The sequence below is a fragment of the Nelumbo nucifera genome, chromosome 3 (genome assembly GCF_055504915.1).
Source record: "Nelumbo nucifera cultivar China Antique chromosome 3, China Antique-T2T, whole genome shotgun sequence".
Lineage (NCBI taxonomy): Eukaryota > Viridiplantae > Streptophyta > Magnoliopsida > Proteales > Nelumbonaceae > Nelumbo > Nelumbo nucifera.
Window position 1 is genome coordinate 111,001,852 of NC_142651.1, and position 15,238 is coordinate 111,017,089.

General features: G+C 41.7%; 1 protein-coding gene across 2 annotated transcripts; it reads left to right on the forward strand.

Annotated features, from left to right (window-relative positions):
* The first annotated feature begins 6,745 nt into the window (after positions 1-6,745).
* On the forward strand, positions 6,746-11,441 carry LOC148801846 (uncharacterized). Of its 2 annotated transcripts, XR_016084418.1 has the most exons (7): positions 6,746-6,829; positions 7,156-7,258; positions 7,420-7,520; positions 10,400-10,559; positions 10,674-10,904; positions 11,051-11,231; positions 11,322-11,441. XR_016084418.1 is itself a non-coding variant. In XM_088901936.1 (5 exons), exons 2-4 carry the CDS (start codon positions 7,210-7,212, stop codon positions 10,538-10,540), a joined length of 291 nt encoding a protein of 96 aa, XP_088758062.1. In that variant the 5' UTR covers positions 6,746-6,829; positions 7,156-7,209; the 3' UTR covers positions 10,541-10,559; positions 10,674-10,708. The 2 variants fall into 2 exon arrangements, 1 of the variants encoding a protein (XP_088758062.1); XM_088901936.1 differs by lacking the exons at positions 11,051-11,231; positions 11,322-11,441 and having other exon boundaries at positions 10,674-10,708.
* Positions 11,442-15,238: the final 3,797 nt, after the last annotated feature.

Sequence of the window (15,238 nt, forward strand, 5' to 3'; positions counted from 1 at the left end):
TCCGCGGGGAGGGTTCCATGTAGCAGGAAGCTCGCGAGTGGATCAATCCAGCTCGGTTTTGCTTGGGTGACAGGAGCGACCTCCTCTGCCCCCCGGAGAATGCTAGGCCAAGGTAACTCCTCTATGTACACAGTTCTCATGGTGTTGGATAGCCGGGACAGGGCGTCGGCCTCAGTGTTCTCTGACCTCGGGATTTGCTTGATGAAGTGTGACTGGAAGCCAAGCAGTGCCTCTCTTACCTTTGCCAAGTAGGCGATCATAGCCGGCTCGCGGGCTTCGTATTCCCCTGTGACTTGGTTGACCACAAGTTGGAAATCGGTGTAGATAACTATGTGTTTTGCCTTCACCTCCTGTGTCAAAGCTAGCCTTGCTATCAACGCCTCGTATTCCGCCTCATTGTTGGATGCCGCGAACTCAAAGCGTAGTGCCTACTCCAGTTTCGTGCCACTCGAACCACGGAGAACTACACCGGCTCCACTGCCTTGCTGGTTTGAGGATCCATCTACGTGAAGGATCCAGGGCTCTTCATCCCAGTTTGCACTTGGCCTAACCAGGAGAGATACCGAACTGGGCGCGACCTCACGGGGCTCGGACTCAGCTAGCCTGGGAGCACTGAGCTCACCCGAACTGGGAGCCCTGTACTCAACCGGGCCAAGGTCCTCAGAGTAGAACGTGCATTCTGCAACGAAATCCGCCAAGGCTTGGGCTTTGATGGCGGTTCGGGGCTTGTACTGGAGGTCGTACTCACTGAGTTCGGTGGCCCACTTTGTCAATCATCTAGAGACCTCGGGCCTGAGTAATACTTGTGTCAAGGGCTTGTCGGTGAGGACGGTGATGGTATGAGCTTGGAAATACAGGCGGAGTTTACGGGCCGCAATGACCAGCGCATAGGCCAACTTTTCTATCTCTGGATATCTCATTTCTGCTCCCTGCAATATCTTACTAACATAGTAGATGGGTCGTTGGAACCGATCTACTTCCTTTATTAGTACCGAACTGACCACTTCGTCATTTGCCGAAAGGTACAGTTCTAAAACATCACCCTCTTCGGGTCGGGTCAACACCGGGATGTTGGCGAGGTACTTCTTGAGCTCATCAAATGCGAGCTGGCAGTTCGGGTTCCACTCAAACCCTTTGCCTTTTTATTGCCTTGAAGAAGGGCAGGCAACGATCTACTGACTTAGACATGAAGTGACTTAGAGCGGCTATCCTGCCATTTAGCCTCTGAACCTCTTTTACTTTTCTGTGTGGTCTCATATCTAGGATGGCCTTTATTTTATCCGGGTTGGCCTCAATGCCACGCCGGTTGACGATGTAACCTAGGAATTTACCCGACGTGACACCGAAGACACACTTGTTTGGGTTTAGTTTCATGTTAAATTGACGCAGAATTTGAAAGACAGAATGCAAATCTTGTATTAATTCATGCGAAAATTGTGTCTTGACGACCATGTCGTCTACATAACATTCTATATTTGTGCCAATTAAGGGCTGAAACAGCTTATTCACGAGTCATTGGAAGGTCGCCCCAACATTTTTCAGTCCAAAGGGCATGACCTTGAAGAAGTATAGGCCGAACTCGGTTATGAAGGTGGTTTTTTCCTCATCGGACAGGTCCATTCTGATTTGGTTGTAGCCTGAGTAGGCGTCCAAGAAGCTTAGCAACTCATGTCCCGAGGTCGCATCCACTAGGCAGTCAATCCTGGGGAGAGGGAAGCAATCTTCCGGGCAAGCTCGGTTCAGGTCGGTGTAGTCGACACACATGCGCCACTTGTCGTTTCCCTTTTTTACCAGAACTGGGTTGGCTACCCAGCTCGGGTAATGAACTTCCCTTATGAAGTCTGCTGCGAGGAGTTTCTCGACCTCCTCATCGACCGCCCTCTAGCGTTCTGGGGCTAAGTTGTGTTTCTTCTGTCTAATGGGTCTGACTACAGGGTCAGTATTGAACTTGTGAGTTATGAGCATAGGGTCTATGCCGGGCATTTCTGCCGCGGACCAAGTGAAAACATCTAAGTTACCGAGTAAGAAGCGTACCAGTTCAGATCGCAGGGGTTCTTCAAGGGATGACCCGACCTGAAGTAGTCTGGCGGGGTCCTCTGTCGAGACAGAAATGGGAACAGTTTCCTCTGTTGGTGCAGCTTGCTCCTCCTCATGTTCCGTAGGTCGCTCCAGTTCGAGGTCGCTGGTTATCTTGGCATTTCCCTTGAGGGTGGCAATGTAGCACTTGCGAGACTCGAGCTGGTCGCCCCGCACTACCTCGATGCCGAAGTCCATTGAGAACTTCATGGCCAGATAGTAAGTGGACACCACAGCTTTTAAAGCGTGGGTGATCGGCCGACCTACTATTGCATTATAGGGGGAGGGGGTCGCGACCACCAGAAAATCGTGACTGAGTCTTACCGTGCTAGGCCACGTGCCGACTTCCATAGGTACTGTGACCTTTCCCAGGGGTCTGACCTCTTCGCCGCTGAAGCCGATCAACGGGGTGTTCATGGGCTTTAAGTCACTCTCTCAGAACTGGAGCTTGTCGAAGGCCACTTTAAAGAGGATGTCTGCCGAACTGTCGGAGTCAATGAGTACCCGTCGGACTTCGAAGTCGTTGATCTTCATCTTTATGACAAGTGCGTCGTCATGGGGGTACTGGACCCCGTGCGCTTCGTCTTCGGTGAAGAATATAGGGTCTTCCGTCCTAGGCCACTTCGGGGGATTTCGTTCTTCTCTGGTAGCTTCCCGGGTTGACGCGCGAGCTGCTGCCGAGGTGCACCCTGCCACAATCGATCCTCCAACGATCACGTAGATCGTTCACCAAACTGGTCTTTCCTCCGGGGGCTGCTTATGTGGTTCCGCTGGCCGGCTGCTGGACTCAGGAGCTTCTTTGCTATGCTCTCCCTGTCGACCTGGCTTATTACTATTATTATTATTATTATTATTATTGTATTGTACAAAATTTCGTAGATATCCGCAACGGATGAGTTCCTCTATCTCATCACGGAGATTATTACAATGCTCGGTGCTATGACCGTGGTCCCTATGGAAGCTGCAATACAAGTTTTTATTCCTCTCGTTCGAGTTCCCCTTCAAACGAGGTGGCCACTTCACATATGGGGCTTCTTTGATCGTCATTAAGATCTCGGCCCGCTTCGCGTTTAAGGGTGTGTAGTCCGTCTGAGCTGCTAAGGGAGCTCGGAACGGCTGGCTCGGCTTTGTCTCCCAAGCTGGGTCTTTCCTTCTTCTGTCATCTGGGTTGGAGGGCTCGCCTTCCCTCTTCCTTTTCTCGATCCCGCTTTCGGTCATTTGGTTGATCTCCTCCTCTGTTCTCATGAATTTGTCCGCGAGCTTGAGGAATTTAGCCACGGTCGCGGGCTGGCTAACTACCATGTGCCACTTGAACTCCTTATGTGTCACTCCTCTCTTGGTTGCCGCGAGCTGCACCATGGGGTCCAGTCGTGGTATCTGCAAGCATGCGTCATTGAACTGCTTGATGTAGCCCCGGATGGACTCTCCTTCTCTCTGGACTATTCCGGAGATGCTCTCCTCGGTTCTGGGGCACCACTTGCTAGTAACGAAGTGCGCGGTGAAGACCTGTGCGAACTGGGTCCAGCTTCTTATTGACCCGGGGGCCAGGTTCCTGTATCAGGTGCGGGCCACCCCCCTGAAGGTGGTAGTGAAGGCCACGCACATGCAGGATTCACTGGCCCTTGCCAGGTGCATTTGGGACTGGAAGGCATCGATGTGGTCATTGGGGTCGAAGGACCCATCATAGTTGTCTAGAGAGGGGAGTTTGAAATCTCTGGGCATGGGGACTGCAAAGAGTTCTGATGAGAGGGGGGAAGGGATTGAGAGAATAGGGGCATCTTTTACCTCGTTCGAGCTTGTCTCTTCTTTACCTCGGAGCTCGGGCAGGACGCGGGTGGTAGTTCGGCGACTTCGTTGCTGCCTAGAGGGCCTGGTACTGGCGCTGCTAGCCTCGATATTGCCGAGCTCGATGGGCCCGGACTGCTGGTAGTCCGCCGCTAGGACGCCGAATCGGTTCTTTGTGGACGAAAGCTCAGACTTGGAGTGCCGAGGTGTTGACTTTACTAGCACAGAGGTTCCCGCCCCGCCGGTGAGCTGAGAGGCAGGGGTGATTAGTCTTTCCCTCCAGCCCGGGGATGAGGCCTGGCTCTTGGTGGGGTTCTGAAGTTGGGAGGCTTCTCCTCGGTGAAGGCGTCCGCCCTGAGGGAGGGTTTAACCAGCTTCGGAGTGGGGTGCCGAGGTGGAAGCTGTGGTTGGTGCAGAGGTAGTTGGGGGAACTGCTGTTGATAGTGATACTGAGAGATGTGGTGTACTTGGTGCTGCTAGAACTGCTGCATTTGGGCTTGCATTGCCCGCATGCACTGTATCAAGTCATCAAACTGGTTTTGGCTAGTCGCTAGAGGGACAACAGTTGGTTCGGCAAATGTTGTCTCGACAGGGAGAGGAAGGGGAACATTCACAGGCGCCACCATGTTTGGTGCGTTGATGCTAGGGATTCCGTCCGTCGATAGGGGGACAGTGAACTGTCCTATGCACACAGTGGCGGGCTGGGGGTGTTCCCCTACAGCATTCAGGTTGTGCCTGCTGTTGCTGGGAGAAGCCATGGGAGCTAAGGTTTCTTTGAGAGAGAGAGAGAGAGAGTTAAAGGTTAGGGGAGGCTTTTTGAAGCTTCCCACAGACGGCGCCAATTGATGATGCGCAATCCGGTCGGTCCTAGTTGCCGGTTACCTCGCTTCTGACGAGATCGGAGATGCCTGGAACAAGGAAGAAAATGGAGACTTCCGAGGAGGAACCCGGTTGGGACACTCCGAAGCTCAAGTTAGTGCTATTTCAGAAGGCAAGGGAAATGAGGAATTCTAAGACCAGAAAACGCAAGAATCACACATACCCTCTTCTTTGTGAGATGGGGGCCTTTTATAATCACCCTGTGTGCTCACTTCCATGCCTCTGCCAGTTCGAGCATCATTACCTCAGCCAGATCGGGTCACTTCCTTTTGTCAACTGCCAGTTCGGGTGTCATAACCTCCACTGCCAGTTGCCAGGGCCGCCTCTGTTCGTCTGGGATGGCAGTGGCAAGTGGTCGCTGGATGGCGGCTGTCATGTGTCAGTCCTCTAATCGGTCAGGTGCGCCGCCTTCGTGTACGGTCTCCTGGGCGTCAGGCATTGTTGCTCAGTCAGGCGATTTGGAGCCGAAGTGGTCTTTTAATGTGAAGTCTTGAGTTCGGATAAGAGTATGGCCCGAACTGCCCCTAGGTGGGTAGTTCGGGTTTTCTGCCTTTGGTGCTCCTTGTAAGGCTAGGGACCTCGAAGGGAGAGCTTGGGACTTTTTTAGTTCGGAGCTCGGTTCGCAGGTTCCTTTGAGGGAGCTTAGCTCTCTTTAGTTCGGAGCTCGGTTTGCAGGTTCCTTTGAGGGAGCTCGACTCTCTTTAGCTCGGAGCTTGGGTTGCAGGTTCTTCGAGCTCGGCTCTTTAGCTTGAAGCTCGGGTTATAGGCCTGCTGCCGTGCCGAGCTGACATTTTTGCCAGGTCACTCTCGATTGCTTCTACGTGTCGCATGGCCGAGGAATCGGGTCAAATCTTCCTCCATCACATATTATTAATGCAAATTTTTTAATGATACATACAAATATACTATTTTAATTTAAAAATTACAGAAACTTACCAATCTTGTTTGGAGGCTACTCACCACGAGACTACACTGCACCCTTACTGCAACACACTTATTTACACTCTTACACACACTTGTATACGACCATAGGGGGTGATCCCCTATTTATATTTGGGCTAACCACCCTACTTGAGGCGGTTCTTAATGTTTTAATGATTTTTACATGGACCACGTGGTTCCTTTAATAGCCAAAAAATATAAGTCGGTTTTGTAACCGATTAAAGAAGTCGGTGCTGACTTCTTTCATTCTCCTTCAACAACAATTTCTCTCTTGCTAATCATCCAAAGTCTTCTTTTTCTTTTTTGCCATTTGCCATCTTTCACTTAGACAAGCATCTTCATAACTGGTTGGTTCTAAGTTGCTAACTTCTTTAACGAGTACAACGTCTATATACTTAGGTTTAGGGCGTTTAACCTTAGTTGACCTTCGTAATTCTTGTCTTGGTTGTTTCTCTAACTCCTCCATCTGACTTAGTCTAATATCTTCAATTGTCTTTTGCCATGAGCACCAATGCTCGAAGGTCTTGGAGATTTTGAGTATCAGATGAGCTAGGTTGGGGCTCTAAATCTTCTTTCTCATTTATCTTCTCTTGTAAATTCTCTTCCATAATTTCAGAATTAGGTAGTATAATTCTCTTAGATGACCACCAAGCTGTAGCTTCATCGAATACCACATCTCGATATGTATAACAACGATTGGTATTCGGATCACAACACCTCTATCCCTTTCTTTCACTATCATAACCAAGGAATATACACCGAATAGCCTTCTTATTGAATTTGCTGTATAGATGGTTTGGCACAAATACATAGCATACGCAACCAAATATGCAAAAGTAACTTACTGTGGGTCGACAATTCCATAACTTCTCATATGGTGAGAGAAAGCCAAGTGATGGATGCGATAGTCAATTGATAACATGTGTTGTAGTCTTCATGCCTTTTGCCCAAGATTGTCTTACTATGCAACATGCTTCTGCATACTTCAACTAAATGCCGGTTCTTTCTCTCAGCAACTCCATGCAGAGTATTTGAACATATCAATTATCGTCGAATCCGATATTTCTTGATGTTGAGGAGAACATCTGCACGTTTGTGAAGAACGGCTTCACTCCTCAAAACGGTGTCATTCTTCATGATTCTCACGGTATTGCTCATAGGCTTGCCTCAAAAATCCTTAAGGATTTGGCTTTGGTTTCTATTCTTTTTCTTTTATCTTGGGATATTTCCTCTATTGTTTCTCCCACCAATCGGGTTTTATTGAGAAAACCGTGTATTGTTAGTAACTTGTGAAAGTTTGGACTATGGATATGTAGCTCCTAGCTCAAGATTTCTGGATCAGAAATCAAATTTTGGGTAGTGCTATAGGACTTGGATTATAGTGATATTTTGGATAGGCGTGATTATATATTTACTAATTTATTGGGATATAGACTCTGATTTTTTGTGTATCTGATTATCTTCTTTTAATAGAGTGAAGGTGATATTGATTCGGGGAAGTTCCGTGAAAGTTAGGATCCACTTTTGATGCTTCCTGCATTGGGGGTGTATTCGTGTGATGCAAAAGCTCCCTTTGGTAAATTGATTCTTTTGTTTTTCCTCTTTTATATTCGCTTGGTACTTCTACCGTGCAAATTTTCTGCTTCTATGGGTTTATTTAATTATTTATTTTAACGAATATTAATTGTTTCATGAAATCCTATAATTTTTTATAGTACACTTAAATTTTGACTTCAGGTGGAATGGATATTTCCAGTGATGGAACATATGGTGCTTCTGCTCATTTAGATTACGGGATGATAACTCTTCTGGTAACAGATGGAGTCCGTGGACTTCAGGTATGTATATCTAATGGCCAAAAAAAGATTGTCTCATATCTATTGGTCAAAAAAATGATTGTCTCTCAATTTTTTATTGCTGACATTATTCTAATATCACATTTTTTTCTTTAACAGATCTGCATAGAAAAGGATAGTTTGCCTTCCCTTTGTTTGTATCAATGTTTTAGTTTGTCTTTGGAGCTTAGATGTTATAATATCTGCTTGAATTCCAAGTTTGTATCTATGTTTAGGAATCCAATTCATGAGCCTTGTCTTGCTCATTTCTTTTCTTTTTAATTTGTAACCTTCCCTTTGTTTGTATCTACAGTATGCTTGTTTTAATATTCTTGTGCATTTGACCTTTCTTTTCAACAGATGGCATAGTTTTGCTCTATGAAGGATCGTCGTGTGCATTTACATATTGTAGCTCTTTGGTGAAAGATTATTTCTGAGCAGCAATGCAGTTTGTTTTTTGTGAATAATCTCTTGGGATAAGAATAAAAAGAACCTCTACTTCTATATTGGCTACTCTCTATTTTGCTTAATAAATTTGTTACATAATAGAAGTGATATTACCAGTTATCTACTTCAAAAAAGGAAATGATTAAGGTTTTGTGAAAAAAATTTAAGGAATCTGAACTTAGTAGATGATATGGCTCCTAATAGGGTGGCATAGTGAAGTGGGACTCATGTAACCAACTGAAGTAATTGAGCTACGTACATCATGAGGTTTTGTTTTAGTTTATAGTATTCTGTTCTCTTGTTCATATGGCTCTGCTATCATACTCAATCAATTTGCTGAATCGAATCCAGTTTGATAGCTGAAGCCTTCAAGCTAGAGTTCTATAAACTAGTTTGAAGGACCCTTTCACAATCAATTTTCTAGGGACAAATTGCCTTCAAGCTATTAGCAGCCCTCTGTCTTCATGTAAATTTTCTAGAACTTTCCTTCTTTGCTGGCATTTTTATGTATTTAAGTTTTGGCACCATGCTTTTACTTGGATTTCTTGGGAGTAGTAGCTGTGGAGGTTCAGTATATGTCCATATATACATATTCAAATGTCTTAAACATCAACTTTATAATTGCATGGAGAGTATACATAGTTAAAGCACTTGTAATATGTTTTTAAATTAATAACTAAAATCACTTTGCTGAGCTACCATGACAACATACATGAAAGCTTAGAGAACTCTTAGAGTGTCAGTTAGAATATGTTTTTTTTTTGTTGCTTTATGGGTCTAAGGGTCATTTTTCTAGTATTGAAATTTCAACATCAAGAGTGGATTGTAAATTTGATTTAGGACCAGAGGTGGTTGCCCAATGTTTGGCTTATTAGGGGGTGCTCTCTATCACACAAGCTATTGCTGAATTTCTTAGGAAAATGCAAAATTCTGGCTGAATTAATTCTCACTTAGGTTGGTACAAGGTAGGGGTACTAATGTTGCTCTGCTTCCGGTTCTTTCCCACATTAGTAGAAGCTGAAGCTTTGGTTGACCAAGAAAGACCATCATTTGCACAGGACTCTCGAAATTAATTCAATTTCTTCCCCACAACAATAGCAGCTGAAGCCTTAGTGGATTCAGCAAGATGGCAAGACCATCATTTGCACAGGACTCTCAGAATTACTTTAAGTTTTTCCCATATCAATGGCATCTGAAGCCTTTGTGGACCCAGCCAGACCATCATTTGTGCAGGAGTCTCAGAATTACCTCAAGTTCCTACCTATATCAATAGCATATGAAGTCTTTGTGGACCCATCAAGGTCATCATTTGCACAGGACTCTTAGAATTACTTCAAGTTCTTCCCCATATCAATAGCAGCTGAAGCTGTACTGGACCAGGACCTGGCAAGACCATCATTTGTGCAGGACTCTTGGAATTACTTCAACTTCTTCCCCATATCATCAATAGAAGGTGAAGCCTTATTAGACCTAGCAAGACCATCATTTATACAGGACTCTTGGAACCCGCATGCCAAATCCATGCTTTGCCTTCTGAACTCTGTTTAGAAATCCAGAAAGGTCATTCTTCACATGGCAATGTAAACTAGCTGGTTTTGAAATACACTTTATTTCTACAGATTATTTTGTGGTTCAATATTATACTATACAATAAACTAGAAGATCAGAAGATCAGAAGATCAGATAGAACAAGAGTCCCAAACTATATAACCATGAAGGTAGTATTTATCTATAACTTTGGAATCTGAATACGAGAAGCACAATCAACAAAATTCTGTTCATTGTATTACATAAGAAATAGATTGTGGAATCCATGGTGCTGGAACTCGCAGGACCCTTAACCAACTAATTTACAAAAAAAAAAAAAACACCAAATCAGATTTGGGCAAATTGAAAATGGATAGATAAATTGTATAAGTTTGTATGGTGATCTGAATAGTATATTGGCCTACTCCCACTTGTTTTGAGCAATATTGTGTCTTCTAATGAAATACTTTCAGGGTTTCTTTCAAGGGTTTCCACGGGTTTATTTCCTTAATTTAATTAAGACCCCATGAAAATGTGAAGACATTTGGACCCACCAAACACTAATGCAAAGAAAGTATATAAGACTCTTTATGAGTCTAGTTCAATAATATTCTATTGACTTCTGAAATGAACATATATAGTATCGGATGATTGACACTAATTACTATAGACCTTTTTGGTTTCTTTATGATAAAAACATAGAATAAGAGTTGAATGAATGAAATTGCCTAATGTTTTCCAAGATTAAATTTCTTCATATTGAGACAAAGCATCAATTAATTATCAAGCTCATAATCAGAAATGAATGGTATTTGCAGGGAAACATACTTTGAGCTACAGGTATCTAATAAGGATTGTTGGAGATGAGATCCATTAACTCATTAATCAGAAATGAATGGTATTTGCAGGGAGACATACTTTGGACTGATGCAAGAAACATTGTTTCTCATGGTGGTATTGTTGGACAGATTCCTTTCTGTGTATATAATTACAAAGAAGGAAATGCAGTTGGTTGGCCTAACTTCACTGTTGCTAGCATCAAAATATGAGGACTTTTGGCATCCAAAGGTACATATACCTGTCCATATCTAAAGGATTTTTATGATCTATTTTCTAAATTAATTTATATGCTACTGAGAACAAAATAATTTATGTTTAGACTAATTTTTCTAATTAATACAGGTCAAGGATTTGATTAGCATCTCAGCTGATTCATACACAAGAAATGAAATGCTTCAATGGTTTGCATCTTAAGTTTATTTTCCCCAACTATCTTGTTTTTGTCTTAACAAAGTAGTAAATTTGCTCCTCTTTTCAGGAGTCATTCTCAAGAAGTTGATGTTCCGTCTGAATGTGCCAACACCATACGTGTTCATGTTAAGGTTTCTCAAGGCTGCTCAGTCTGATATGAAGGTCCAAGATACACTTGTTGAATTTTAACTTTTCCTTGTCTTTGTTTGGACTTTGGTGCAAATTTCTTGATAACATTCAAAAGGTCCATTTGATTATTGCAACAAAAATTATGGAAACTTAATTTTGTTCTTTGGGTTCTTGACCAGCTTGAACGTCTCGCTTTCTACCTTATTGAGCTGTCCCTAGTTGAATATGAAGCTTTGAAATTCAAACCATCCTTTCTATGTGCATCAGCTATATATGTTGCACGATGTACACTGCAAATAGCCCCTGCTTGGACTACACTACTTAGCAGACATGCACACTATGAAGAATCAGAACTCAGCTGTGCTTTTAATCTTTTAGGTGCACGTAACTGTGTTTGATGTGCAATGAGTAAGCATTGAATTGCATTTGTTTGGGCTTTCATATGCAGAGAATGTGCAGATATGATTTTGAAATTCCAGAAGGCTGCTGCAAGGGGACAATTGAAAGTAGCATATGAAAAATGCTTGCATCCTGATCAAAGTCGTGTTGGAATTTTATTTTTGTTTTTTTTTTTTTTTGTTCTTAAAATGATGGAAGTCAATTAGAATTTTATAGATAAGGTGTATTTTTTGGATTATATATATATATATACATTTTCATATAGATTTTATGTTTTGATTGAATATATTTTCATTCAGGTGTATCAAATGAAATTTTTATGTAACAATATTCACAATATATTGCACTTTTTTTTAAAAAAAATTTGGATCATTTTTAGAGGCGGCCAAAAGTGCCTCTAAATATTAAAGCATATATCTTTAGAGGCAGCCAAAAAGTGCCTCTAAATATTAATTCATATAGATTTTTCCTTTTCTAAGATTTCCTTTAGAGGCACATAAAATTATTGCAAAATCATTTAGAGGCATTTAAATACGCCTCTAAATTGAACTTTTAGAGGCACTTTTAACTGCCTCTATATAGGACTTTTAGCGTCAGTGCAATAGAGGCAGTCGTATGTGCTTCTAAAAGTTCAATTTATAGGCGAATTTATTAATCCGCCTCTAATGCTCAATCAAGTGCTTCTAAAACATTTAGCGACAGGGCTTTTAGAGGCACTTATCTGGCCTCCTCCTATAACTTTTAGAGGTATTTTTTAAGTTTTTAGAGGCAGTTATGGCCGCCTCTATAGATAAATTTTCCAGTAGTGTATAAACTTTGAAAGTGCTTTAGATTTTTCTTTTAAGTACACCCATACGTACCTCGAGAAATCATCAATAAATTCTATCATATACCGCATCCCGGTGTTTGATTCTTGCTTCACTTGTCAAAACACGTCAGAGTGAATGAGTTCCAAAGGTTGTTTAGCTCGAAACTTTGATTCAATATATGGTAATTGGTTTGCTTTACCATATTGACATTCAGCACATACTGTTTCGGTCCGTACTTCCAATTGAGAGTCTTTTCAACATTGACTTTGCCATCATTACTTTGAGCCTGTTATATCCAATATGGCCAAGTCTTGCATGCCAAAGATCAGTAGTTTCATTACGTCGTATCTTTTCTACATAACCTGATTCAGTAGATATTACGTAGATAGACTAATTTTCGTCTTTCCATAAGTGGTGCTTTTGGTGTATGTATTCTCCGATATACTTTAACATCATTTGGACCAAACATAACATAATTACTAGATGCAGTTAATTGAGATATTGATAATAAATTCTTTTTCATACCTGGCACATGGTAGACATTTTGGAGTTGTGCTTCTTCCTTATTGAATCGCGGGATGCATAATGCTTGACCAATATGGATGTGATTGGAAGTCTTGCATTGTTAGTTGTAACAACTTGCTTACCTTTATATTCTGACATAGATTCAAATTTCTGTTTATCTCCTATCATATGATTTGAGCATATAGAATCAACGATCCAATCTCGGCTATAGTCAACTATTCCAGGATTTGGTGCCGATACCGTTGAATAATCCTCAATAGAGCAGCCATGCTCATCTAGCTCTATAATACAATAGGAGGCTTCGGCTTCCCATTCTTCTTCACTTCCTTTATCTCCTTGCTAACTGGCTGATGTTACTGTATTTCCTTCAGTTAGCTTTCTTTTGTTGTACCAGCATTCACGTGCATAATGGCCTTTCTTGGAACAGTTGTAACATATTACATTGCGCCGGTTACTCTTATACTGCTGAGAAGCTCCCCTTTGCTGATAAAACTTAGCAGGCTTCTGCTTAGCCCCTTCTTCCGAATGAGAAGTGCTTCTTCTGTTTCCTTGATTGAGACACTAACCATCTGCTTATTTAGTGTCTCTTGATTGGTCAACATATTTTTTAATTCAACAAGCGATGGTTGTGTTGACCAAACTCTAATAGCTGTCATAAACTCATTATACTTGGGTCTCAACCCTCATATAATTATTTGTCTCGCTCGGGTTTCACTGATTGTAGACTCTTTATCTAATAAAGAGATTTCATCACAGAGACTCTTTACTTTTGTAAAATACTGGCTGATTGTCATCGATCCTTGACTGATCGATGCAAGCTCATTCTCCAACATCTGAAGCCGAGTTTCATTTGTTTTTGAAAATAATTTAGATAAAATATCCCAAGCTTCACTTGGAGTCTGGGCCTTTTTTATATGCTCTAAAAATTCTTTTTCAACAGTAATTTTAATAGCGTAAAGAGCCTTACCTGCCTTGATTTTACACTTCTTTTTAGCATTCTCGTCATTGAGAGCAGTAGTTTCACCTCCGATTGTTACTTCCAATTTCGCCTAGTAAATACGACTCCATGCACGTGCGCCAATTATCATAGTTATAGTGGTTTAGCTTCTCCATTCCAGCAAATATGCCAGTTAAATTCACCATTATGATTGGTGAAATCCCTCTCTACTGCCTTTCACCAAGAAGCTTAGTCCTAGACTAATTGGCTTCTCAACGTCACGTTGCTTACAATGGACGATTCTAATCCAGCAAAGTAACGGCTAGATCTTTGTTACTCAAATGTCAACCCGACAGAATGACAATTTCGGTCAACCTATTCTGATACCAAATGTAGAAACACAACATGTAAGTGAACCCACACAAGAAAAACAAAGAGAAGCAAATGTACTATAACTGGAAATAGCTATGCATATTACTAATGCAAAACTTCCAATGATACATACAACATATCACACACGTGCACTATTTTAACTTAAAAATTACAGAAACTTACCAATCTTGTTTGGAGGCTACTCACCGCGAGACTACACTGCACCCTTACTACAACACACTTAATTACACTCTTACACACACTTGTATACGACCATAGGGGGTGATCCCCTATTTGCGCTAACCGCCCTACATGAGGCGGTTCTTAATGTTTTAATGGTTTTTACATAAACCACGTGGGTTCTTTAATAGTCAAAAAATATAAGTCGGTTTTGTAACCGATTAAAGAAGTGGGTGCTGACTTCTTTCAAGAGAAGCACTCTAAAGGAGAATTTTCTTTTCCTTAGAATGGAAGAAGAGAAGGAGAACAACACTATTGGCTTGCTCTCTTAAGGGAGAGAACTTCTACTCAAGAAATATATAGTTTTTTCTAAAATGAGATGCCTTATGAGACTTGTGGATGCCTCCGAGGTTTCTCAAGGCCCTATTTATGGAGAATATCAAGAATTGAACATAGACATGTGAATGTTAAAGATTCAAGAAAACTTGGATTGTATTTTTCTTCCATTCATAAAATTTAGCTCTAAAATTTGAATTTCGTGGAATCTAAAATACCTAGGATTCATATAGACTTGATCTAGGGTCATTCTAGGGCTTTCCTTGAGACAAAAATCAAATTTTCAAGTCAAATTGGGTGGAAAATCTTGAAGAATAAAAAGAGAAAAAAAAAAAAAAAAAACTTAAGGTGGGAATCAGAACTGCACGGTTGCCCCAAATTAGAAAAGCTGGAAAATTCATGGAAAAACTTAAAATTGGTGAGCCAAAGGTAATTTAACTATCCTCTCTAATTCTAAGGGTACCTGTTATTATAGTTAAAGAGCTAATGAAAGAGAAAATGATTATGGGCTTCCTGCAATCAGTACAAAGGGGAGGGTCAAAATAGGGTATCTACAGATGATAAAGTGAAAGAATCTGAAATGAAGTATAATAGTTCTTTTATCGAAAGAGAAGTTATTCAAAGTAGGGTAGTCGATTTTGCTTTCTTACAAAGAAAAACTTCGATTTTAAATTAATATCCAATTGCTTTGGTTTGTTTTCTTTACTCTAATCATTTTAGGAGTCGTGATAAGGATTATATTTCCTCATTCATCCAATAGGAAGCTTATCTTTCTCATTGCCAATGTTCTTACGCACAATTCCGATATT

Excerpts from the sequence above, each read along its gene's own strand:
- LOC148801846 (XM_088901936.1), top strand. The coding sequence starts at position 7,210 with ATGCTTCCTGCATTGGGGGTGTATTCGTGTGATGCAAAAGCTCCCTTT. Across the intron at positions 7,259-7,419 it reads TGATGCAAAAGCTCCCTTTG|GTGGAATGGATATTTCCAGT; the intron begins GTAAATTGATTC and ends TTTTGACTTCAG. Across the intron at positions 7,521-10,399 it reads ATGGAGTCCGTGGACTTCAG|GGAGACATACTTTGGACTGA; the intron begins GTATGTATATCT and ends TGGTATTTGCAG.